Source organism: Haliotis asinina, chromosome 1, assembly GCF_037392515.1.
Source record: "Haliotis asinina isolate JCU_RB_2024 chromosome 1, JCU_Hal_asi_v2, whole genome shotgun sequence".
NCBI lineage: Eukaryota > Metazoa > Mollusca > Gastropoda > Lepetellida > Haliotidae > Haliotis > Haliotis asinina.
In genome coordinates, this window is record NC_090280.1 from 63,518,617 (window position 1) to 63,544,762 (window position 26,146).

General features: G+C 39.3%; 3 protein-coding genes and 1 pseudogene across 3 annotated transcripts; 1 reads left to right on the forward strand and 3 right to left on the reverse strand.

Moving 5' to 3' along the window:
* Positions 1-2,586: 2,586 nt before the first annotated feature.
* LOC137281834 (mannan endo-1,4-beta-mannosidase-like) lies at positions 2,587-5,617 on the reverse strand. Its single transcript, XM_067813470.1, has 3 exons — positions 5,575-5,617; positions 4,499-4,730; positions 2,587-3,696 (listed from the first exon to the last, which is right to left on the reverse strand). Exons 1-3 carry the CDS (start codon positions 5,583-5,585, stop codon positions 2,743-2,745), a joined length of 1,197 nt encoding a protein of 398 aa, XP_067669571.1. The 5' UTR covers positions 5,586-5,617; the 3' UTR covers positions 2,587-2,742.
* Positions 5,618-9,015: 3,398 nt separating this feature from the next.
* LOC137281840 (mannan endo-1,4-beta-mannosidase-like) lies at positions 9,016-11,600 on the reverse strand. Its single transcript, XM_067813483.1, has 3 exons — positions 11,547-11,600; positions 11,232-11,463; positions 9,016-10,046 (listed from the first exon to the last, which is right to left on the reverse strand). The coding sequence occupies exons 1-3, from the start codon at positions 11,582-11,584 to the stop codon at positions 9,069-9,071; spliced, it is 1,248 nt and encodes a 415-aa protein (XP_067669584.1). The 5' UTR covers positions 11,585-11,600; the 3' UTR covers positions 9,016-9,068.
* A 584-nt stretch (positions 11,601-12,184) lies between these two features.
* Positions 12,185-16,395, forward strand: LOC137274397 (mannan endo-1,4-beta-mannosidase-like; annotated as a pseudogene).
* Positions 16,396-17,222: 827 nt separating this feature from the next.
* Positions 17,223-23,323, reverse strand: LOC137281847 (mannan endo-1,4-beta-mannosidase-like). Its single transcript, XM_067813495.1, has 3 exons — positions 23,279-23,323; positions 19,368-19,605; positions 17,223-18,286 (listed from the first exon to the last, which is right to left on the reverse strand). The coding sequence occupies exons 1-3, from the start codon at positions 23,317-23,319 to the stop codon at positions 17,327-17,329; spliced, it is 1,239 nt and encodes a 412-aa protein (XP_067669596.1). The 5' UTR covers positions 23,320-23,323; the 3' UTR covers positions 17,223-17,326.
* Positions 23,324-26,146: the final 2,823 nt, after the last annotated feature.

The following is a 26,146-nucleotide window of genomic DNA, read 5'->3' on the forward strand; positions in this document are numbered from 1 at the left end:
TTAAGTTTCACTATCTGATGTTGTTGTTGCCAGACAGGGCAAGATTTTGATGAGGCAGCATGATCGCCAGAGCAATTAACGCATTTAGGGTTGTTTGGACAATCTAACGTGTCATGAGCAAGTTCTCCACAGCGATGACATTTCTTGCTGTTGGTACAAGATTTAGCACCATGACCAAACTTTTGACATGAGTAACACCGACGCGGGTTCGGTATGTACTTATCAACATTGATATTGCAGTACCCTGCTTTGATGGATGACGGTGGAACAGGAACAGAAAAGTTGAGCAGATACGTGTTTAAGTTTACACTCTGACCATTTTGCCGACTTGTAAAACGTTTTACACCTGTTACACCCTGGTCTTTTAGTTCAAACGCTATCTCATCTTCAGACATGTCTAGCAGACAACGTTCTCGGTCTCTGACAATGCCTTTAGAACTGTTGAGAGTTTTGTGTGGAGACACAGTAACAGGTACGGACACGAGATGCTTAACAGTTAAGAGTGTAGATGACTGAAACGCTGATTTGCATTCAAGTAATATAAGACCAGATCGCATCTTATTCATTGACACAACGTCACCAGCAATGCCATAAATCGCTTTTGACAGGGCAAACGGATTCAGTTTCAACGGACCATCATCTGAAGAAGAAATCACTAAATAACGAGACCAATGGTCAGATTTGCCTTTGGAGACTGTGTCATCATCAGAAGATGAACTATCCTCTAAAGTACGTTTGAGTTGTTTTGGGGGTATCATGGTAAAGTCATAGAACTTCATCATCCCGGCTCCCCCCCACCACGGAGTATCATAAAGACAATGCTATATGCCAGTGGGTTTCCTACTGACAGCACCAAGGATACTGGGATGATATACTCCAGCAGAAGTATCAATTCAAGATCAATAAATCCACCAGATTGACCCATGAGCCATCGCCTTCTGGGCATTAGACTCTAGGGAATAACAGTTTGGTTAATGTGGCATCAATATATCAATAGATATTACTGGTCTACAAGCTATATGACAAAGGCCCATTTACAAACATTTGAAAAAGTCAAATTTGAGCAAAAACAATGACAATGCTCAGGGCTTGGCATGACCAGCCGATTGGTTGAACCGGGCCTATTCAACCTCCCGTCTAGGTGAAGTCAGGGCCGAAGTGGTGTGTTGAGCAACAGGAACACTAGTCCTGCTCCCATTGCCCTCAACCACCAGGATCCCCTCCTCCACCGACACGGGCCGCAACCCACGGCAAACGGGTTGGTGGACCAAATATCCCCCCGGGTCCACAACGGGGGTGTCGGCGAGCTCTTGGCGTTACCCAGCACCCACCACGAGGAGGTGGCTCGCCACGGGTGCCGGGTTACGATCGAGGCTCATTCAGTCGTGACATATGTCAGGGATGCTTAACTACGATATAATATCGGTTTTGCTCCATATAACATTTGCATTTTGTTTCATAGTGCTTTAAATATATGTACACGGAATGTGACTTTCACCTTTAACAAAAAGGTCGTCACATGTGTGTGAAACGTCATGAAATGTTTTCCGCAATAACTTAAACTGACTTCATTGAATTTAACCATCGAACTGCATAATACACACGACACTTGCACACTCACTGACAGATAACATATTAACTTGTTAATTATAAGAAAATAAGCAAGCAAGGGCGACACAATTTAAGATACTGAGTGACATCAGAACTAATATCTCTTATGGTTTTGAATGTAGGCAATTTGAATCTGTTTACGAGTTTATTCCACACACTGAACCTGCTGTTGTTGGTAATTTTTAACCTTCGTTATCTTGCATTGCCATACATTTAAAATATTTTAAATTTAATGACTAGTTTTAAATTTCTCTCCGTGACAATCTAGTTGTCGTACTGTCCTTCGTTGAATTGTATAATTTGCTTGTAATTATACAAATCTAAGTGTCGGTGTAACAATAGTCTTGATGTATAACTTAATGTAGTCATGATATGGTTGAAATATTAACAAAATGACTTTAATTCACCCACTACACATTGCATGCACTTCAACTTGAGTGTTTCGTGGAAGTATGGTTTCAAATTAAGGCGATACAACAATAAAATAACAGGCTAGGGATCGCCAACAACTGAAGGTAGATCACCCCTCCAGGGCGATGGTCTGTAAATAATCGAGTCTGGACCAGACAATCCAGTGATCAACAGCATGAGCGTCGATCTACGCATTTGGGAACCGATGACATGTGTCAACCAAGTCAGTGAGCCTGACCACCCGATCCCGTTAGTCGCCTCTTACGACAAGAATAGTCGCCTTTTAGGTTGCTGAAGGCCTATTCTACCCCGGGACCTTCACGGGTCCCTATTTTAAGAACAGACTGGTCACCAGGGTCCGATGACATAGTCATCACTGACATGTTCTGGTAAACATCGGATGATCGTGGTTTGACTGAACATTTGTGCTGAGGCAGTTTGAGGTTGCTCTGTTTCAAGGCCGATTCGTTCAGAAGAACAAACATGATTTGTCGTGTTCGGGTACATAAAGGTATAAGATACAAATCGCCGAAACGATATTCAACAAAAGCTACACACAACTGATCAAAACAAAAAAGCTATTCATTAACTATACATTGTATCCAGAATTATGAGGAAATCTATCCGATCATGATGTTAGATGTTTCATAAAATTTGCATGGAGGCATATGTATTTTCAGACTGACGATCCTGTGACTTCTATATATATATGTAGAATGTTTATTTAAACATATCTGGAATATCATCCGCAAACATGGTAATTGGATCGTTGAAGAAGTTGTTCCTGAAATCGGCTTCAGCAGGATGACCTTTGTAAGGAACCCACAATTCGCAATTATTGTTGTTACAATGATTTGCCCATGAGAGAATGTACGCAATACGACGGCTAGTCGGGTCAGGCTTAATGACATCAAGGATCTTATCGTTCCAGAAATTCGTCTTTGTGTCAATGTCATTATTAAACAGCCCAGCCTCTGACACAGCAGCTATCTTGTTCTTCGACTCTGCTATCTCCACAACGTGTTTGACAGCAGTGTGAAAGTCACTCGCCTTAACTTGTGGCGTCGTGTAATAGAAATCCGTGGCAATAACATCAACATAATCATCACCGGGGTACACTTTGAGGTAATCTGCTTTGTCCTTAAACTTGTCAGGGCTAAAGACATACAGAAAGTTGTGAACGTTCTTTCGATCACGAAGATACGTAACTATGTATCGGTAAAACGATTTGAGATCATCTTCCGTATTTTGAACCTTGTTTCCCAATCCCCAATAAAACCAGTTTCCATTAAGTTCATGAAGAGGTCTGAAGAGAACAGGGATAAGTTTTCCTTTATCATCTGTCAGGTTGTGAGCAATTTCGGCGATCGTGTCAAGGTTCTTCTGGTACTTCCAGTTGAAGTCTCCTCCTGGTAAGAGACGCCTCACGGTATGGAGGACAGTTCCGTTGTCGTTTTCCACCCATGGACTTCCACCAGTGACGGGATTGAACAGATGCTGGCTCAGGGTGGAAATCACACCTCGCTTGTGAGCCTTCTTGGCAAGATGGGACACAACTATTTTTCTGTCTCTACTCAGCTGCCACAGCCCGAGGTCAATTACAGCTGCATACTGACCAGTCACGCTCTTCACGTCAGACAGCTCATCAGGGTAATCTTTCAAAGCTTGATCAACCTGGAGTAAATGAGACAATGGTTGCCAGTTTAGATGACACGACGTGAAATTGTTACTTTCTCCGTGAACGTATATTTTATGACTTAATTCATCTGTCTTTCAATCACCATAACACGAATACTAGTAGTTGCTTAATCTCAGAATGCTTATAAAGTTTGTAATTACGAGTACCATTTTTTCTTTTGTAAAGATCATAAACATATTTATATACAACACAATGATGTTCAGTAGTTAACAAGTTTGCTCGTCACACCAAAGGCCTGGCTTCGATTCCCCATATGGGTACAGTGTGTGAAGCCTATTTCTGGTGTCCTCTGCCATGACAATATTTTTAAAAGCGGCGTAAAACTCACCTAACTCACTCACTCACAATAATTGCTTAGCGTCAATTTCAATTTGGTATCTGTTGTGAGGTTTCCACCTGAGAATGGATCCTCAATGATTCCAACATCCACTGGAGTTGTGGTTGTGGTTGTGGGTTGATGTTCATGAAATCAATCTTTTGATTGTCCAGACTCAAACAATCACCACAGTATACTATAAGGAATTAGGTACGATTTGATTTCTTCTGTGTATTACTAGAAGTTATTGTCCAGTGGTTTGGCAGACCCCGTGTCGGGTTATCTATAGATCACTGTCATAATTTGAATACTCATCACCATGAGGTAACACAACATTACTCGGTAAATGAATTTTATGGCTAGTACTATCCAAACTGTGTAGATCGTGTATCTGGTAAAAAATAATTAACAAACAAACATGACTGAATTGATCAAGGGCAGTACATGAAAGAGATACTTACTGTGTATCTCCAACCTATATTTGTCGTATTTGTCTTGATTTCATAAGGGGCGTGGCCGCCATATGCACCGCTCCATGTGTCACTGCAATGGCCAAACATGATGGCATTCGGATTTCTGGCCATGGTCATGAGATTCTTGTAGAGATATCGTGTCTCTGGTGTAGCATGTTGATCCACTGGCACACATAAACTATACTGGATGGTAGCGAGCAGCAATGTAGTGAATATATAGCTGCGGTAGAAATACATTCTCGTTACGGATTGATAATGATAAAACATTAAACAAACTGCTGATATTTTTATGCTAATCCATCACAGGAAACTCTTGTAATCTAATATCTTCTAAATGTAAATATTCTGTTACCCAACTGTCAGATAGTTTTGTCATGCTTTTAAATTACTAAAACAATACTGATTACGTTTCTTTGCCTTGCACACCAGTCATTGTATTTTGGAGTAATATATATGTTCTATGGCCCTGTGCCCTAAAACCTGAAAAAGGATTCTTCTATGAAAAATCGAGCAAACAACAACAAAACCCCAAACTTGAAACATTGTGTTATATCTTGAGCACTAATAGATCCAGCTTGGAGTCGTTGGTGAAAAGAATCTTGGTAACCTCTTAGTCAAAAGAAACAGAATATTTAATAAGAACTATGCTAAACCAAATACGTGTCATTAAACACGACGTGAAAATGAAACGGTTTGCTGTTGACGTAGCAACAGAAAAGGTAAATTCCTTTCGACTTTCGACTATTGTTTACAGAAATACACTAGTTCATTAATCTCCTTTCATCAAACATCAACAACTGACATTATAACCATTGTCAAATTATGCAATCTATCACACATAATACTGAATAAAACCTGTGCCAAACAATATTAATTGCATTAAACCGATGTGAGAATGGTTTTCTTGTTAGAGCTACGGAAACAGATGTTTCATTTAGAATGTATATTCATGATACAGAGACGTTCATGGCAAATTATCTCCTTTCATCCAGCATCAACCATTTTGACATTTGTCACCCCATGTTAAAGTGCATGAAATCTACAGGGAAATGTTAACACTTTACCTTAGTGCCATTGTGATAGTAGAGATTTCATGGCATACAGACGTCTTTTCTTACATTTATAGACAGTGTTATCTGAAAAGGGCGACCATATGTTCCCAAAACAAAACCTTCCCATGATTATGGACAACTTTAGAATGTACGGCGAGCTATGACTCGACAATTTGAAACAATACAATGTAGCTAAACACGTAAAGAAACGATTTTAATGGTTTAGTGGTTTAGCAATCAGAACGGAACGTCACACCTAGAGATGTCTAAATTCTTTACTATTTATTTCCCAGCTTTTGTTATTCCTTTTTCTATTTTTTGTTTCTGCTGCTTCGTTATTGACGCAGCTGCACTAAGCAGAGAACCCAGTGTCTAAACGACAATGATCAGTTTCGAGAAAATTGAGACAACTACAATATATGGAACGAATGAAAACATACTTCTCCAAACTGTCGATTCCCTTAAGGCAAAATTATAGGTTTGCTCGGAATAAAAAAAAAATGGGAAAAGAAGAACAAAAATTTTAATACAAAATAGACTCTTTAAACAATGAAAAACACGTTTACAGGCAACTCAAGACAAAAAGTCATGTGAACATGATAAACGACCTTCCATGAATGGCAGTGGAATGTTTTGGAAACACCTGTGGTCTGCACCCGGCGACTGTAACCTTGAAGCAGCATGGGTCCGTGATTACGATCACGCGATGCATAAGATAATAGCTGGGTCGTTTGCCTGTTACCCCTCACCAGACTGCCTGAAAGGTGTTTTCAGAAAGTCCAAATTTAATACAGCACCTAGGCCTGATGGTATTCGAAACTGGTACTGGAAACCGCCCACCTTCCAAAAACCATTACTTTACTGTTTAAATTCTCTCGTGAGTGATATTCCTCCATCGTGCTGCCAAGCTCGCACAATACTCCATCCCAAAAAGGAAACTTCTCTAATCCCCAAATCTTCCGCACCATCACTTGTTTGAATAACCGAAATGAATTCCTCACAGGGTGTTTGTCATACCTCGTGTCATCTTACTGTTCTTCTAATGGCATAATTTAGATGTGGGTGGGTGGGATACAAGAATCAACTTCTTGTACAAAAAATGATTTGGGTAAAGGTTAAAGTGTATCACCGACTACAACAAGGCATACTACTACGTCCCTCTCGAATGGATTCTGAAGTCTATTCAGGGTATTGACCTCCCGGAGTGACTACTTGATTTAGCTAAATCTTTAATGAGTTTCTGTTCGATTAAAGTAGAGATGTGCTAGCAAGGGGCAGGTGCAGACTTCAGAAACTATTCCAGTCAGAAGGGGAATATTTCAGGGTACTCCTTCAGTCCTTTGCTGTTTCGTTTATAAGCTTTCAACACAATAGAGAAGTCTGTAACCATCCCGGACCTCCTCAGCACAGAAACTCCGCCTAATCGTCTCCTTCAGATTGATGACATCGAGCTCCTTGGCAAAGGAGATACTAATCTGAAAGAACACTTTCTCCTTGTTGAGTCCCTTTCCACCAATACTTTTGCCATGCCATTCCTTTCCTATTCCTTTCCAGTAGATGATTCTATCCACGATCGCCTGAGAATCATGTCAGATAATAGATCCTGTCACCCTTAATCTTCTCTTAACATTTTATATATTGCTACTGATTCGAAAAGAGGGGTTTGATAAAGTGGTGATCTAACTTCAGTTGTTGTCAGTCTAAAACATATTGTTATATTGTGTCGTCTTGCATTGTGAAAATATTTTAAGTTTGATTACGAGTTTTTTAAATTTACATCTGTTATATTCCAGTTTCTTACTGTCTTTTGCTGACAGGTTTTAATAATTTTTCAATACTTAATATAAATATATTACTTGATATAGTGACAATATGACTGAAATACTACCGATATGACTCAAAATTTAACTCAATCACTCACTCTCAAATTTGATACTGATTTTGATGTTGGTGACGGTTCACCGATGACAGTAAACTAGGTGAAGTCATTCACCAAGTCTGCCAAGAGTCGCTCATTTATGAAAAGTCTTTGAGAAGCCATTGCAGTGTGTGGAACAGAATAGCAATTAAACCAGCTACGATAACGTTTTATGCCTTCGCATTAAATGTGACTCAGTGGGGCTCAGGATCAACAAGCTATCGCATAGTTCTCAGGAATCTTGTGTCTTAGTCATTTCCCAGCGGATGATTGGATGGAGACTGGACAGATACACCAACAGTGGCGCTTGACCTAGCTCACACGTCTACAGAGGAAATAGAATCGGAATCAGAGCTGTCCCCAACTGACGTGTGACCCTTGACAATCACAATAATAATAATTGATTTATATATGAGCCCAACCGACTTCGACAGCAAGGCGCCACAGAGTCAAATATGCACATATGTACAGGAATTGTACTAGAGCAGATGAAGGGAAGTACTGCTGGAAGAAATTTGTTTTAAGTTTGGACTTTGCACAGTGGGCAGATCCTAACTGTTGGAACGAAGATTGCGTGAATTGAGTATGGTGGTAACATGTTAGACAAGTACTGGGGAGCAAGACCATGTTTTGTACGTCAGACACAGTATCTTGCGCTCGATCCTCTCTCTGATTGACAACCATGGAAGTTCCTTCAGTAGTGGCTTGATATGGCAGCGTTTAGGGAGACAATAAATGATGTAGGAGGAAGTGTTTTGGGTTTACTGGAGTCTGTTACACAGTTTCTGATGAATACCAAACAATAAAGTCTTGGAAGACTTGGTCTTGGTCAGGGCCCTCTCCTCAAAAGTTATGAGGGCCCTGACCAACATCAAGGGCAACATCCAGTGAGAGATAGGGACGGATGTTACTGAAAGAAGGAAGGTGAAAGTGACAGAGTTCTGAGAGACGTGAGCTTCCATCGAAAGTGAGGAGTCGAGGACTATACAAAGATCGTTTGCAGTGGAACAGACAGGGACGACAACATCAGCTATTGCCACAGATTTTGGCAAGGATTTTCGACAGCAGATGCTTGGATCCAATCAGAAGTTCTTCGGTCTTGGTGTCATTTAGTTTCAGCATATGGTTTGTCATCCAAGATGTGCCTTGTACAGTCAGACATTCCATCAGTGGGATCTTTGCAAACAAATTGCCTTGATGAGTTGATTATCGTCTACATATGAATTTTACAGCTGTCAGCAATTGGACCAGTGTACAGTACAGGACAAACAATAGTGGACCCAATACCGAGCCTGGTGGTACATCGTGTGGTACTGTGACGCTCTCTTATGTCTTGTTTCTGGCGGTCACACATTGGCATCTCTTATGGAGATGGGACGCAATCCACCGGAGGGCTGTCCCAGAGATTCCATATCTTGTTTTGAGGATCTGTAGCAGGACACTATGATCTATAGTGTCAAAGTTGCTACAGTTGCAACATAAAAAGTTGCTACAGTTGCAACATAAAGACAATCAAAACTAAAAACTCAAAACGATTTCAAGACTATTTCCGGAATACTGTTTATTACAGTCTATTATAATTTACATATTAGATAATTTGTATGACTTCATTAGTGATGTACATATTTGGGATGTCACTTCCAAACAGGGTCATGGGATCGTTAAAGAAGTATCTTCTGAAGTCATTTTCAGCAGGATGACCTTTATAAGGAACCCACACTGAACAATGATTGTCGTTGCACTGATTTGCCCATGTCAGGATATATGCTATGCGCCGAGTAACCGGGTCACCACTTATCGCAGAGAGGATTTTATCATACCAGAAGTTAGTCTCTGTATCGATGCCATTTGTGAACAGCCCAGCCTCTGACACAGCAGCTATCTTGTTCTTCGACTCGGCAATCTCCACAACGTGTTTGACAGCAGTGTGAAAGTCACTCGCTTTATTTTGTGGCGTCTTGTAGTAGAAATCCGTGGCAATAACATCAACATAATCATCACCGGGATACACTTTGAGGTAATCTGCTTTGTCCTTGAACTTGTCCGGACTGAAGACATACAGGAAGTTGTGAACGTTCTTTCGATCACGAAGATACGTAACTATGTATCGGTAAAATGATTTGAGATCATCTTCCGTATTTTGAACCTTGTTTCCCAATCCCCAATAAAACCAGTCTCCATTAAGTTCATGAAGAGGTCTGAAGAGAACAGGGATAAGTCTTCCTTTGTCGTCTGTCAGGTTGTGAGCAATTTCGGCGATCGTGTCAAGGTTCTTCTGGTATTTCCAGTTGAAGTCTCCTCCTGGTAAGAGACGCCTCACGGTATGGAGGACAGTTCCGTTGTCGTTTTCCACCCATGGACTTCCACCAGTGACGGGATTGAACAGATGCTGGCTCAGGGTTGAAATCAAACCTCGCATGTGGGCCTTCTTGATAAGATGGGACAGAATTATCCTTCTGTCATTACTCAACTGCCAGAGCCCAAAGTCGATTACAGCTGCATACTGACCAGTCACGCTCTTTACGTCAGACAGCTCATCAGGATAATCTTTCAAAGCCTGTTCAACCTGTCAATGAATCGTATACTAGTTTCACAAAGGTAGGACTACTTTATTTCCTACTTTGTTAATTGATTTGGTCGGTGAAAAACATGTAAACACACATGGTTAACACATGTCGTCGTGTCCCAAAAGCTTAGACCGATCCTCATGTTTGGCTCAATCTCAATTATTGATAAACTGCCGTCTTAAACTTGGAATTTTCTGAGACTGCCGTTACATACCCCTTAAAAGATCCCGAAAAATAGGGACATTGACCTGTGATGGAACCCACAACCAGTGATGTCTTCCTTTAATGAAATTTTTATTGTTCCATGAACTGTTCTTATGTACGACACAGTGATATCATATATCTTATCTCACACACCTTACTGCCTGAGTTAATCACTGCACCCTGCTTACAAGCAAGTAAGATATTCTATGTTACCCGCTTGAAATGCCTAACTGTGGGAATTCATTTGATACTTCGTGTAAGCATGTTTGTTTTGTTGCCTAACTCTGGTGCTCCTTATTGTGATCCAATACCTGTGTTTCTAACAGTTCAAAGTTAACATTGAGGTGTTCCGTAGGATACATACGTTCTTCACTGGTCCCTCGGAACCCGCTCATGACAAGTGAACATCTTATATTATCTTATATTACTTCACACGTAAATGTCGCGTTTTGATTGGCTGTAAGCCGATTAAAAGTGAGTAACATTTCATGTACACCGCTGGGAATGTCAAACACATTTCGTTGATGTCCGGGTTCAGAACATAGACAAACATCGAGGGTAACTTCGATACCAGTTAACAACTCACAGTGTAGTCATGTTCTAAGCAATTGTGCACGCACTTTGTATATCATGTTCGTTGTATAACATCACACTCACGAATATGTAAACGGACAGGACAACGACTGTGTATGCACATTCTGAACCAGTGAATATTACAAGCAAAGAACGTCTGGAAAGAATAAGCGCTAGATCGTGTCATCGATTCGGCTTCATTGGGCTTTCTCACACGATCAATATGGTCAGCTTCGGATTTATATTAGAATCCGGAATCTCTACATAACTGTTACTCTTTCTTTACAAAGTGTGAGCTCTAGGTTCATGGGAGCAAGAAAAGCATTGGGAACCGATTTTCTTCATGTTGCTCAACGTTATACATGACATTACATTAACTCATAAAGCATCGTTAAGCAGATACATACTGTATATGACCAGCCTTTATTACTGGTGTTAGTAAGGATGTTGTAAGGGGCGTGGCCACCGGATGAACCAGTCCACGTGTCACCGCCATGACCAAACATAAAGGTGTTGGGATGTTTGGCCATCATCAGAAGGTTCTGGTGGAGAATCCGGGTCTCTACTGTTGCATGCTGATCCGTGGGTATACATGAGGCACTGACGAGAAACCCAAGGAACAATATCCAACAAGTTGCACTGCAATCGAAATGTAACAAAAATATTAATAGTGACCATGGAAGTTAAAGTGAAGTATAGCCCAAATAGTGTAACGCTAGTACCTGATTGCCATTCCGATCTCTGTTAACCTTGCCAGCATATAAGCATGAATCCACAGAGATAGTTGAAACTATTTTTATGCAGACCATGTGTACAAACACAAAATGTTCCCATCTCTCAGGAAGATGACTTGTGGTGAACGTTTCTTACAGATAACAAACGTAGAATATTGGAAGGTGGGTCAGTGAAGGTCGTTAGATCGTGAACTAACTGTCCCTGTGTGACGATTATCCGTGATTGTTGTTTAACGGGGTACTCAGCAACATTCCACGGGTCTGTAAATAATTGAGTCCATACCAGGCAATCCAGTGATCAACAACACGAGCATCATGAGTATTTCACAAGATGACATTTGGACGACAATACAACCCAGCTACGAAACATCATCATGAACCTGGGATGGCCCGATATATATGATGACCTGATAGACGTGACATATGACCCGACCCCCAGATATATGTTTTAAAAATCTAGGTGGCACCCTAAATTTAATCTTATCAGAGTTGTCTATTGGAAGGATGAACCTGCGTTAAGAAAATGGTTTTTATTATATTCACAGACAGAGTAAAAGTAACTTACAGATTAATGTCTTTTTACTGCACCTCATTACAACATGTAAGCAATAACTGTCGTTTCTTACATGGAAAGGCCAAGGTGAGATGTTAGTCAAAAACACATACATTTTCTGTGCAGTGTTTCGCACAGTAGTTATGACATTAATCTGTGAGCTAGAATATTGGTTCGCCCTGATTATGTTTCTCTGTTTGTCAGCACCACAGACTTACCAGGAGTCACCTCGTCATGTTGTTCATAGAATGCTTTTCAGACCACACTTTGAACATGCTTGTGAAGTGTGTGTGCGTGCGTGCGTGCGTGTGTGCTTGTGTGTGGTACCGTAATACTGAAGGAAAATGTAGACAAATTTCAGTTAGAAGGGTGTTCTTAAATATATCACACGACAAATTCTGAGACAGGATGGCAAAGATTGGATGAGCGAAGGAAAAGAAGATGTAACATTCACAATAAGTGTGCATGCTTGTGTATGCTTCTACACACAACTCCACATAATGTGGGATGAGGATCTAATTATAACCCTCGGAATACTAAGAATGTTATATGAATACTAAGAACATTCTTGTGACTTCTTTTTTAATCAACAATAACATTATGGAATAGCATTCTTGATACCGAAAGAAATCGGCCTTCGTTACAAATCTTCAAGTTATACTGTATGTACGAACAATCTGTAGCTTTATCATGTTACTCGTTTGGAATTAGAAAATGTGATATTATGCATACAGTCCAGATACACGACTAGTGCGCTAAACTGTACCGTTTCGGCATAAAAGATTCTGATTCTTTTCACTGCGACAATGCTTGTGAAAATATCACCCACTCCCTAATAGAATGTAGTTGTACAACATCCAAAGAGAGGCACTGCTGTTGAATTTGAACATTACTGTAAAACGTGACTCTCCAAACTCATTGTTATTAATGTTACTGGGATTTCAGTGATCACATATGCTATGCCTTCGTCTCTTTAACTTTTTTTATAATTTCTCTCTGTTCCACCCTAAGATGTATCAAATTGAAAATGGACATATATAACTATAAGAGAGCGAGTATTCTAAGTTGGATAACCTGTGCCCAACCCTTTATATATTTGTGAATAAAATGTGCTTAAAGCAATCAATCAGATGAAAGTCTTCGACATGATGAGTGGACGCTTTAGCTCCATGGTGTCTCACTATACGACCATCTGAACTAGTACAGAAAATACAGACATGTGTCCTTATATGTCGTTATATATGAGGAATAACATGGAACACAACGTCAAGCCTCATTTCATCCCACCTCTTCGACATCTAAATTGTTTGCAGACAGCATCATGCATCTGTATGCGATGATAGAGCATGTGTTTACGAATAACAAAAGTCGTACGGAACGTATGGTGCAAACAGTTCTTGTAACTGATACTTAAGCACATGAATTACTGCCAAAGTCGGGACTGGTACTTACACACAAACACACATCTATGTGCGTGGTTATATATACTTAATAATCTGGAACACGAAGCTAAGCCCATTCCACCCCACCTCGTTGATCGTTGATCTTCAAAACAATCAAACACTCACAACTAAACTAAGTTTAAATGCTACGTAAAACACCACCTTCATTATGCCAAAATACTGTTATTCTTCAACAGGAACGTTCCAGTCATAGCTCTCGTCCTTCTCACAACGACACAATGTGAGCCAATTGATCAGCATGCTATTTCGGAGAACAAAACCCTGTGCAAGAACACCAAAGCCTAGCTAGGAACCCCTCTAAATTTGGCCAACATTTTCATACAATGCTGGGAGCTCAAGGAGAGCATCCTCAATGCCTGTTTCAGTCGCTGACTCACGACGGTATTGTGCAAGGATACACCTTTTCGGTAAGTGTTCGAAATGTTTATGAGTGAGCGAGATCAGTTTTACGATGCGATATTCCAACTGTATGCTGGCGGTCTGTACATATTGGTGTCTGCGTCACAGAACCTAGTTAGCAGCAGCTTGAGCATCGATCTTCGGAATTGGAATAAGATAACAGGTGCCAACCAAGTCAGCGATACTGGCCACTTGATTCCGTCACCTGTTAGAAGTATGGGCTACTCAAGATCAGTTTTGACTGTGTTCACCAGGACATTACGCCAGCAATACATTACAATTAACTGTGTTCCCATTTTGGAATTGAGGCAATGCATTTTTTATGCATATATACGCCAATATAACTGTGTTGTTTTTGAGAGAATTAGAAAAATACAAAATTTCTGATTTCTATTCGGATGGTCCACGGTTAACAGTCTTACTTTTCAAATATTTCTGTGTAGTTTTGATAACATACCTCATTTAAGATCTCATTACATTATCCCTAGTTTACAAACAACTACCCCAGATCACATGATGTTATGTAATTATCGCCTATGGGTCTCAATGAAATACATTTCCCGTGAAATGTCCTTCTCGAGTGTTGATTTGTTTGGTTCCATATATATTTGCCAAAGACTAGAGACCATGTACTTTATTTCAGGAGCAGCAAGCACTGTCTGGCTATCCCGATGAGTTGTCTGACACCAAAGGTGTAACAGGTCAATATCCAGCGGTGTCTAGTTTAGACTTTTCTCAATTTCTGGATGACCAAACCGTGACGAAGACCTACATGGTCAAACTTGCGTATGCAAGATTATCACAGTTTCCCAGCATCTCAACAACCCCGTCACTGGTGGGTCCCCATGGGTGTGAAGAAGGATACAGGGGATGTTCTCCACACAGTTAAAAGAATCCTCCCCGGAGGAGACCATAACCAGAAATACAAACAGGAACTGGAAAAAAATTCTGACTGGGCTCTCAACTTAACTGATTCCAGAGGTAAACTAATTCCATTTATCTTCCGACCCCTTCAAGAACTAAACGGAGGATAGTTTTGGTGGGGACTCTCTAAGCAGACTCAGAATACGGCGGATGATCTGAAAGACCTATACAAATACATTGTGACATATTTACGAGATACAAGAGGTGTCCACAAAATTCTGTAAATTCAAAACTAAAGATGACTACCTTAAAGTGTATCCAGGAGATGACTTCGTTGATATCATGGGCACTGACTTCTACTATATGCATCCAAACCAGCCTCCGGTCTCTGACTTGAAACGAACCTTGGATGATTTGGTGGACATGGCAGAGGCCAGGGATAAGATTCCAGCACTGACAGAAACGGGCATCGTGCAGGTTGGTGTTGATTAGGTACCTAATTAACATCTGGAACGACCACATCTTGGACATTCTGAAAACCGATTCCAAAGCAGCTAGGATTGCGTACATCCTGACATGGGCCAATCACTGTTCTGGAAACCACAGATGTCAGCTCTGGATTCCTTACAAAGGACATCCAATTTCTTCAATGATCCCATATTTGCAAACGAAATCAGTGGCGTGTATAACTGAGAGTCGTTTGACTAGAATACTATTTCTGATGGTAATAATTTTTTATGATATTGAGAATATCATTTTTAGTTCATAGCAATAAACGCTAATCAGTCAATGAGGATGTGGTTCTATTTTGTAGGTAACTCTGCACCTGTCAGTAACAGCGAGAATGAGTTTGTCTCTACACTTTGTTGAAACCCACAAACGTGGAAAAAACCTGGCGTTTAATAATGCCAAACACTACGATCATATATTGTAAATTTGCTGATTTAGCAACACACCAAGACATAACAATATTTAGGGCACATCTCACGGTTTTTCTGTTGCGCTTTGCTTGTTTAACATTGCACACTTTCAGATTTCCAAACTGGTCTATATCCTTTCTAGAGAAATACCCGCTAAATCATAAATCATTTTAACATTATTATGACCACGTCATAACTCAAGCTACGTGAGAAGGGTATATCATTTAATGCTGGTTTAAGAAAATTCAATCAGTTGTAGATCGTAATCTACAAAATGCAACATAGTTAGAACATTGGAGGCACGGAGCTACAGCTATATGCATAATATTCCATCAGGAATTGTTCTATCCATCCACGTTTTGTTATTGAGAAAATCAAGTCGAAAATCAAAATCACCACTATGATTAACAGGCCCAAAATAAATATTCTGAGAACTCTCTGACACAAAAGGTATTACTGGACAATATCCTGTAGTATCACCTTGCCTTACCTGTTTTACAAAGATTGCTTGTGCTCGACTCCAAGTAGTCATACTATTGCAGCGTCTAAACATCCCGTATAATGGAAATTATGAAGACCTGCTGGTCAGCAGCAGGAATCGTTTATATTCCTACCAGGATCCATCCTTATTAGGATAAATCTGGTGTCTGAATGCCTTACGAATATTATCCAGAGACGAGTGAGCCTGAATTCATGGTTTCATGTTTGTGAGTCCCATACCCCTGCTTGTTTTTAACCAAAGTGGGAAATGTATCTCTACCCGTTATTCCATTTCCGTATGTATGGCTGATTTGTGTCTGGTAGTGAAGCTGAGCAGTTTGTTTCATGCGACTAGTATCGTAGTGTTGTTGTTTTGCATCTTGATCAAATGTAATTTTCAAGTGTATGCATGATTCAGAAAAAAAATACGTACACGTAAATTAAAAACAGGGGGCACCTGCAAGTTGCAAAGCAGTATTGAGTGAAAATGACAAAAAACAAAAGCATTACCAAAGTGCCACAATGCTGAAAACAGCTGCCGAAACAAAAACACCAAACACATTTGTTAGGTTCAGTTCCAATTTAAACACATAGACGTCATTTGAGTTAGGCTACGAGCCGGGGTTGAGTGCTTACAAACATAATCCTCAACAGAGGGAATCCCAAATGTATGGATTGCCTGGCTGAATCATTTACAGGCAGCCCGTTGAACTGTCTCGAGCTCTGCAACTTTACACAGCCAAACAAAGAGTCCTAATCATTTAGCGTTTTTATGTCTTAGGATTTTACGCACCAGACCTATGTACATGGGCCTCGACAAGCGTTAATTGAGTTCTTCGAGCTACTCCAGTATGGTGCGGACTAGCCTTAATGTAACTGGAATGAAGTTGAGCCTAGCCCGAACTCCTTCATCATCACGTTAACTGGCAAGAACAGATGTTCCCAATGAAATGCAAGGCACATTTAAAATACACTCACAACACCATTGACTGTTTAGAGTTTAATATTATCAACACAAAGGATATCATATACTAGTTTATAAATAAAATTACAATTAATGTCAGAAATAGTACTTTAGTCAAACGACTCTCAGTTATAGATGCCACTGATTTGGTTTGCAAATAAGGTCATTGGATCATTAAAGAAGTTGTTCCTAAAGTCTGCTTCAGCAGGATGTCCTTTGTAAGGAATCCAGAGCTGACATTTGTGGTTTCCAAAACAGTGATTGGCCCATGCCAGAACGTAAGCGATCCTAGCTGCTTTGGAATCGGTTTTCAGAATATCCAAGATGTGATCGTTCCAGAAGTTATGTAGATAATCAATACCATTCTGCATGATACCCGTTTCTGTCAGTGCCGGAATCTTATCTCTGGCCTCTGCCATGTCCACCAAATCATCCAAGGTTCGTTTCAAGTCAGAAACTGGAGGCTGGTTTGGATGCATGTAGTAGAAGTCAGTGCCCATGATATCAACGAAGTCATCTCCTGGATACACTTTAAGGTAGTCATCTTTAGTTTTGAATTTGTCTGGGCTGATGCAATACAGAATATTGTGGACACCTCTTGTATCTCGTAAATATGTCACAATGTATTTGTATAGGTCTTTCAGATCATCCGCCGTATTCTGAGTCTGCTTAGAGAGTCCCCACCAAAACCATCCTCCGTTTAGTTCGTGAAGAGGTCGGAAGATAAATGGAATTAGTTTACCTCTGGAATCGGTGAAATTGAGAGCCCAGTCTGCAATCTTGTCCAGATTCTGCTTGTATTTCTGGTTATGGTCACCTCCGGGGAGGATTCTTTTAACTGTATGAAGAACATCCCCTGTATCCTTCTTCACCCATGGGGACCCACCAGTGACGGGATTGTTGAGATGCTGGGAAAAGGTTATAACCTGGCCTCTTGCATAAGCAAGCTTGGCCAGGTAGGTCTTCGTTACGGTTTGGTCATCTAGAAATTGAGAAAAGTCAAAACTAGACACCGCTGGATATTGTCCAGTTACACCTTTGGTGTCCGACAACTCATCAGGATAACCAGACAGTGCCTGTTTCTCCTGAAATAAAAAAACATGGTCTTTAGTTTTTGACAATTGCAATAGAAACCAAACAAGTCAACACGCGAAATCCCCAGTATGGTAATTTACCTTCAGTTGTTGCCAATCCATGGCTTGTATTTATTGTATTGTTCTCTTTAAAGAGGGCGTTTTATGATAACATGCTAGTTTTATTTTAATAGCTGTGATATCCTGGTCGTTTTACCATTAGACTTTTAATTTCTACTTTTAAAGTTCTCTAATGGAATTATCATTTTTTCTCGTCACGATATGGCTGATTAACTCACAACTCGAGTCTTGAATTTCTGCAGAAACAAATATCATTGGAAGCAAGGCAATTCAGTGGCGATAGTTACATGCATGGATCACGAAAAATCAGTGATGACACCGGGTGTTGACAATATATAGTCAACAGTCCGGGATCATGTTCCTGTTACATGTAACATTCTTAAGTGAGATACATTCTTAAAACATCACTGACCGATTATATACTGATTATGTATTTGTTGAAATTTAGTCATTATGGGTATAGGGTTATTTTGTACGAAAAGACAAGAACAATTAATACAGCGAAGATATGCACCCAGATGCATTGCCTTGATTCCAAGACAATTTATATGTGTTGTTGGAGTAATGTCCTTATAAATACATGTAACCACTAAATTTGAAGGAACCCAAGTGAACAATTCGAGACATCCGAGATTCGACATAGTATGTTAAAAGGGAAAATATATGAAAAATATATATACTTTGAGACAAAAAAGTTCGATACAACTTTGACTGACAATATGATATCCCTTGTGAAAACACGGTGCATCTGTGGGATTTTGCTTTAAGTACCTTCTCGACCCATGGATATCTCGAGCACCTTCCCAAAAGATGTATCCCTGCACATTGCATATGCGAGGTTGAGCATAATCAGAACATTTTGAAACGGAAGTCATGCGAAGTGACCAAACGTACAGTTTGAGACATCAAAGTTCCACACAGAGACCTTTGATAATATGACATGCTCAGAGAATCTAAGGTTTAGGGTTGGTTATAATTACCTTCTCGTCTCGTGGACATTTTGAATACCTACCCCAAAGATGTATCCCTGCACATTGCCGTCGTGAGTAAGCGTTTGGACCAAGTACGGGGGATGTCCTCCTTCAGCTCCCAATGTTGTGTCAGCATGATGGCCAAACATCACTTTAGAGGAGTTCCGAGCCAAGGCTTTGAGGTTCTTGTACAGGATTTTGGTCTCCGTAGTAGCATGCTGATCAATTGGCTCACTCTGCGTTGTTGCAAGGACGACGAGAGCAATAACTGGTATGTTCCTGTTGACAAATAACAGTATTTGGGCATAAAGGTGGTCATGTCTGACGTTGCATTTAAGATTATTTTACTCACGTGTGTGATGTTTATTGACGTTATGAGGGTGGATTCACAATGTCATAGGAATTTTGTGAAATGGGTGTCTAACGTCGTTTTCCAGGTTTTTGGCCATATAAACGTATGGTTGGATCTTTGTCATAATCCAGATTATAGGTTTATACACCTGACGCACTGAGATGCCATGGTTATCTAGTGTTTAATGCGTCAGCTAAAGGTCAGGGCCGATACCTCAAATGTGCGGAATGCGTGACGCCCATCCCTTGTACCCCCTCCATGTGTGACGCCCATCTCTTGTGTCCCCTCCCTGTTAATACGAGGATGCCAGTAAAGGGACTCATTCACTCTTCAAGAAACCATGGAGAAGTTGGACACAGATTCACTTCAGCAAAAGCTTCATGATTTCGCGCCGATCATGATGCTGAGCTTCTGACCCTAACCAGCAAATAACATCATTTAATGCATTTTGTTGACGAGGATCAAACCTCCCACATTCTTCTCAATGCCTCGCTTCATTTTATCTATTTCAGCATGAGTCGTGTGGTTTTAACAATATCCTCTCCAAAACGAGACAGAAGATTTGATTCATACCTGATGACTATTTAACTAAAACACATATAATAATCACTTAATCGTCTGCCATCACATCCTTTGCCTCACACGGGTGCGGACTCACTCACTTCTGTTACTATCATCTTATATGATATAATATGCACGTATCTATGTAACTATGGGAATGAATAAAAGCAAAAACAAAAACCCTACACTTTGAACAGTCTCGCATTCAGAACATGTCAGCTTAAAATTAAAGGAGGAGCGTTGGGGTAGCCTAGTCTCTGGATCAATTCCCCACATAGATATTATGTGTGAAGCCCATGGTGTACCCCGCCGTGATGTTGCTGGAATATTGCTAAGAGTGATGTAAAACCCATCCTCAATGTCTCCAGGGAACACGTTCCAATAAATCTCCACCATACCCTTGATGCATCTGCGGCTCGGCCGATGAATTTATTACCTCCCTTGGCTGGCTTTTTATCCAACCAGTTTTGTCAGATGAGCTGGGCAGTTGACCGTCCCAATTACAACTCACTGTCGCTTTTAAATTATTATTATCTAACCTATTAAACTTGCCAACACAAATGATGCAGAGGTATTCTGAAATAGACAGAAGGAGTTCTTGCATATTTTGTAAAAGTTTCGGACCTGTCAGTTTCTCTGTATGATTTCCCTTAAATCTGACTCGCACTGCGAACAAACCTTCGCAGATACAAGCGCTATCTTTGTTGACACAAACTGTTTGGCTACTGTGAGAATGCAGAGCCAGCAAAGGGAGGTAACAAATTTACCAGTCTTTGCCGTAGATGCATCCAGAGTATAATGGAACCTATAGCCTGGAGATATCGAGGAACCATAACACCAAATGCACTCACACACTAAAACGGAAGGAAAGCCCGACAAGATGCAGATCTTCGAAAAATGCAACTGTGTTGAAACCTACGATCATGGATGTGACAATGACATTCCCAGAAATATAATCGAGACCAAAAAGTTCATGTCATACCCAGTGGACGAACCTCTGCACAGTGACTGAGTTAAAATTTGAAAACACGCCAACAATATTTCAGCCGTATCGTAACAAAATCATGTTATACTGGTAGACTTATAATACGTAAAATTTATGTGTTTTTACCACATATGGCTAGGGGCATAATAGGTTACTCTCCGTGTCCGTGCGGATGAAACAGGGTTTGTACTCTATCCAGGAATTCATAGAACTTATACATGGGCTTCCTTGGGACACTAATGTTGTGCATCTCATATTATTTATGTATTTTATAGTTTTAGAGACAATTGGACTTAGCTAAATTGTGCTGAATTGAGGATACTGTAATAGGGGAGGGACGAAGTGGGAGTGTAGGTTATCCACGTTTCCTCAATAACTTTATAAAATTCAATGGACTTAGTGCACTTATACATGGGCTTTCTTCTTGGGACACTAATGGTGTGCATCTCATACTTTGTTTTTGTATTTTATTCGGGTTTTTTGGTAAGTTTAGAGACATTTGAACTTAGGTTCATTTTGCTGAATTTCTCTATGGTGATAGTGCAATAGTGGAGGAAGTCTATCCACTTCTCTACAAAAAATGCTCAACAGAATTGAATGAACATCCACATGTCTTTCGTATGGACTCTAAAGGCGTGCATTTCCTAACTTTTTGTGCAATTTCTTAATTTTGTCACTTTAACAAATGGTTGATCTTAGTGATTTTGTTCTATTCAGCCTGTTTGTTCCATCCAACAGGGTTACTTTATCCACTTCTCTAAACACTACTTTATGGAATTTATTTAGATTACACATGTGCTTTATAGAGACTCTAAATGCGTTCTTCTCATATTTTGATTTTGTATTTCATTTAATTTTCCAATTTAAATGCCGTTTGAACTTACATAATTTTTTTAAAATTCTCTCTGAATATAGTGATATAGGGGATTGTATATCCACTTCTCCACAAAAAAACTTATCAATAGAACTGATTAAGCTCATGCATGTATTTCCCTGGAACTCGAAAGGTGTGCATCTCATAGTTGCATAGATGTTTGTTGATCATATTTAGTGGGAAGCTAATCACCAGAGCACACTCAGTGTGGGGAATGCTTCCAACAGCAGCGGGGGGCATCTGTGTCTCTGGACACAATTTTGTCTTGTCTAAACATCCGTCAACGAAGGACAGCAAAACAACTAAACTATCTACGACATAAATTTAAAACTAGAAATCAAATTTAAAATATCTAGTAAACTAAGAAGATGATACAACATAAAACCAGGCTGTACATCGCCAACTACTGAGTTGATATACATAGTAATTAATGGTAAATTATAAAAACCTGACAGTGAAGGACAGTGGTATAACTAAATTGTATCACAGAGATGAATTTATAAATGTAAAACGGTTTAACTATGGATGACAATATAATATATAGACAGGATATATGTTGCCAACAACTGAAGGTAAATCACCATACTAGGGACCATGGGGACATACAGTACTTTTGCCACCTGCATGGGACCTAGCTGGATTTATACCAGTCCTTCCGCGATCGTATGGAAATTGAGCCAGAATTAAAATCGCAAAATATTAAAAAATCCTGGTAATTTTAAGTTTATGTTGAGAGTTACCTCTGCACGAAATGCCTTAGACTATTGGTTCACCTTGGCCCTCCATGTAAGGGACGACGAATACTTTCTACTTGTTGCAATGAGGTACGTTAGATAACCCGTAAACTTTGTTTACATGTTGCAGTGAGGTACATTAGATAACCCATAAACCTTGTTTACATGTTGCAGTGAGGTACATTAGATAACCCGTAAACTTTGTTTACATGTTGCAGTGAGGTACAATGTACATTAGATGACCCGTAACCTTTGTTTTCATGTTGCAGTGAGGTACATTAGATAACCCGTAAAACTGTTTTAGCACCTTTGTTACCTTTTCAAAACGATTCACATTTGTTTATAATATAACAGACCAATGTCTGCTTAAACGTGTTTAAACGGCAATACTTGGATACACGAAATTTAGCACCTTTCTAGTGATTTTTACGTAAAAGTTTTCTTACCATAGGTTCATCCTTCCAATAGTCAATTGCGTTGTAATCATTTCAGATGTTATTTATACATGCATGTTTCTTGATAAGATTAAATGTAGGTTATCAGCTTTAATGACATTATTTTATTAAATTCGTTGGGCATATATGTATTTCATATCTATACTTTGGGTAGGGCTGAAGTGACACAGTTGCGAAGTTAACAACCAGCTGCTAAAGTTCCTAAGGTATGAAGGGTTGTGCCTTATTATCAAGTATCAACTCAACACGGGTTCGCTGGTTTATCCATTTCAGTGATTAACTGATATCATATTATTGCTGTGAATGCACTTTTTAAAATATATTAAGCGATCATTCTATTCTTTGTAGAAAGGTATTACAGTTTACAAATATGTGACATTTATATACGATTGTGTTAGGCTCTGGCTCACTTTCTTAGTTGACACATGTCATCGTATTCCATCTCATGTTTTTGATCACGAGATTGTCTGGTTCAGACTCGATTATTTACAGACCACCGCCATATAGCTGGAATATTGCCGGTTGTGACGTAAAACTAAACTCACTCACTCACTGAAACACTTCCGATATCAAGTTAAAGGACAAGGTATGATAGAGGCCCTTACTGGCCCACAACATGTCAAGATTATCAAAATTTTACAACACGATAATGTTAGCATAGATTACTTGTTGAAGCTAAATTAATTGTTGAAGTTACCTCCAATTGCATTTTCATGTTTGTAGTGTTAGTTTTCCTCCTTTAAGACCTCAAAGTTAACATATTTTACAATATCTTCTAGAAACCTACATTTTCTGACTTTCAGAGTGATAGAAAAGTGTGAGCAAAAGCGTGACCCATCCCAATTTTTTCATCACATATGAAGAGAGTAAATTAGAATGCGCACCTAAAAAATTGTGGTGGGTCAAGCTTTTGCTTACATCAAAATCTTTAAAAAAGTACATTTTTTCGGTTCATGAAATTGCCCCATACAACATCTCAAAAAATAAACATTGACATAAAATAACATATTTAAAAACAATCCATCACATTTACACATCTGTGCCATGATACATTATATTTTGAATGGTTTTGTGCTCTAAAATACACATATCAAACATCTTCATTAATTTTTTCAATATCATAAGGCACTCGCAAGGCTGATTTACAATGAGAGGTAAAAATTGGTTTTGGGTTGTTGGTCTCTGCTAGAAAAGAAGGAAAATGTCTGAAGATTTTCAAAATATGATCAAGCAGTGCTGTAGAGGTGAGAATCATTGTTATTATGTCAGAATTTGATCATAGTTTTTCTGTCATCTGTTTATCAAATACCTTTGAGTCACCTGTCACTGTCAAAATAACACTGTCATTCAACAGGATTGTCATATATAAACATATGCATTTCCAAGAACTTATGTACCTTGATGTTTCCAATGACAAATTAGATTTCATTTAACCAAAATGACTACATTTAACTGCATGAAAAGGATTTTTTTAGCTAGAATAAGAACTTTGTATCAAGGTCTAACAGATGACGAACACAAGCAGACGTCAAGTTATACATAGTTGCAAAGTGTAATATATAAGCTTAAATTCACATTGTGAAGCAAAGGAATATGTAGACGAATGTTTGCAATAGTGGACTGTTGATTTGTTTTTTGTTATCAGACATGCAGGTTCAAATCCATGGAACTTTTTCTTTCCTTTTTTCAAAGTTTGCTTATCCAGTATACAATGTTTAACTAAACTGTTTCACATCAAATCCAAATATTGGATTTTTTTTTCTTCAGTTTGGTAATTTATGTTACAACACTGTTGAAACAAGCTTTAATTAATGTCATGTATTTTGTTTCTTCAGACACTGATCATTCACCTTTTCAAATCAGTCTAGTTGCTTTTGTTCCCAATATTTTAAAATTCTTTTTTTAATATTTTTATCTACTTTAGGTTTATACGCTCTTGAATACTGCAATTCTTGACAGTGAATAAGAAACTGAGATTGATGGCTGTGTGAATGAAGAGTAACAGTGGATGTTTTATATCTTTAAAGTGATAAGTTGTGAATAATTGCTCAGTGAAGTCTTTTGAATACTGACTTTAACACTTGCATGGTGTTAATATGAACCTGCGCTGACAATGAAATTTCACCCAAAATGGGCCCCTTTGAGGTCAAGACCTGTGATTTTTAGTGCAGTATGATTGGCTATTGTAATAACATATGATGATTGAGATGTTAAGTGTATATTTGCTAAAACTGCTTGTGAATGCTGACTTGTAACACTTACTAGTTAAAATGAAGCTGTGCCCAAAATGTAGCTTTACGCAAAACAGGCCCCTGTGATTCTTAGTACAACATGATTGGTTGTCATGCTTACATGTTGTAAAATTGACCCATGGATTACATTTGCAAAGAAAGCTGTGAAAAATGACTGGGTTTTAGGGACACAATCGGCAAGTAATTGATTAACAATGTTTTGCAACCCTAATTGGGCCCCTTGAGGTTAAAACATTATGATTGACATTGATATGTTTTTCAGCATGACTACCTGTCGTAAAACTGCTGTAATTTGTATGTAAATAAAATGACAGCTGTAAATAAGTCATTATGGCACGTGATATTTCAGACTTCTTGTTACCTTTCATGGGAACATAAAACCCATTTGGGGTCCCTCTGCAGTGAAATTACACCTCAGTTCGTATAAAATATAGCATTTCTATGCAAAGCTATCTTGTCTCTAAACAAATAACATGTTTTCAGCCAATTCTGTTGGTGGGCTAAAACCACGCTTATCATACCTTGACCTTTTAACACACTCAGTCATTCTTGTGGGTTTCGGGATTCGAGTTGTTTCGCTTTGGCACATCCGTTTCACCGATTACGG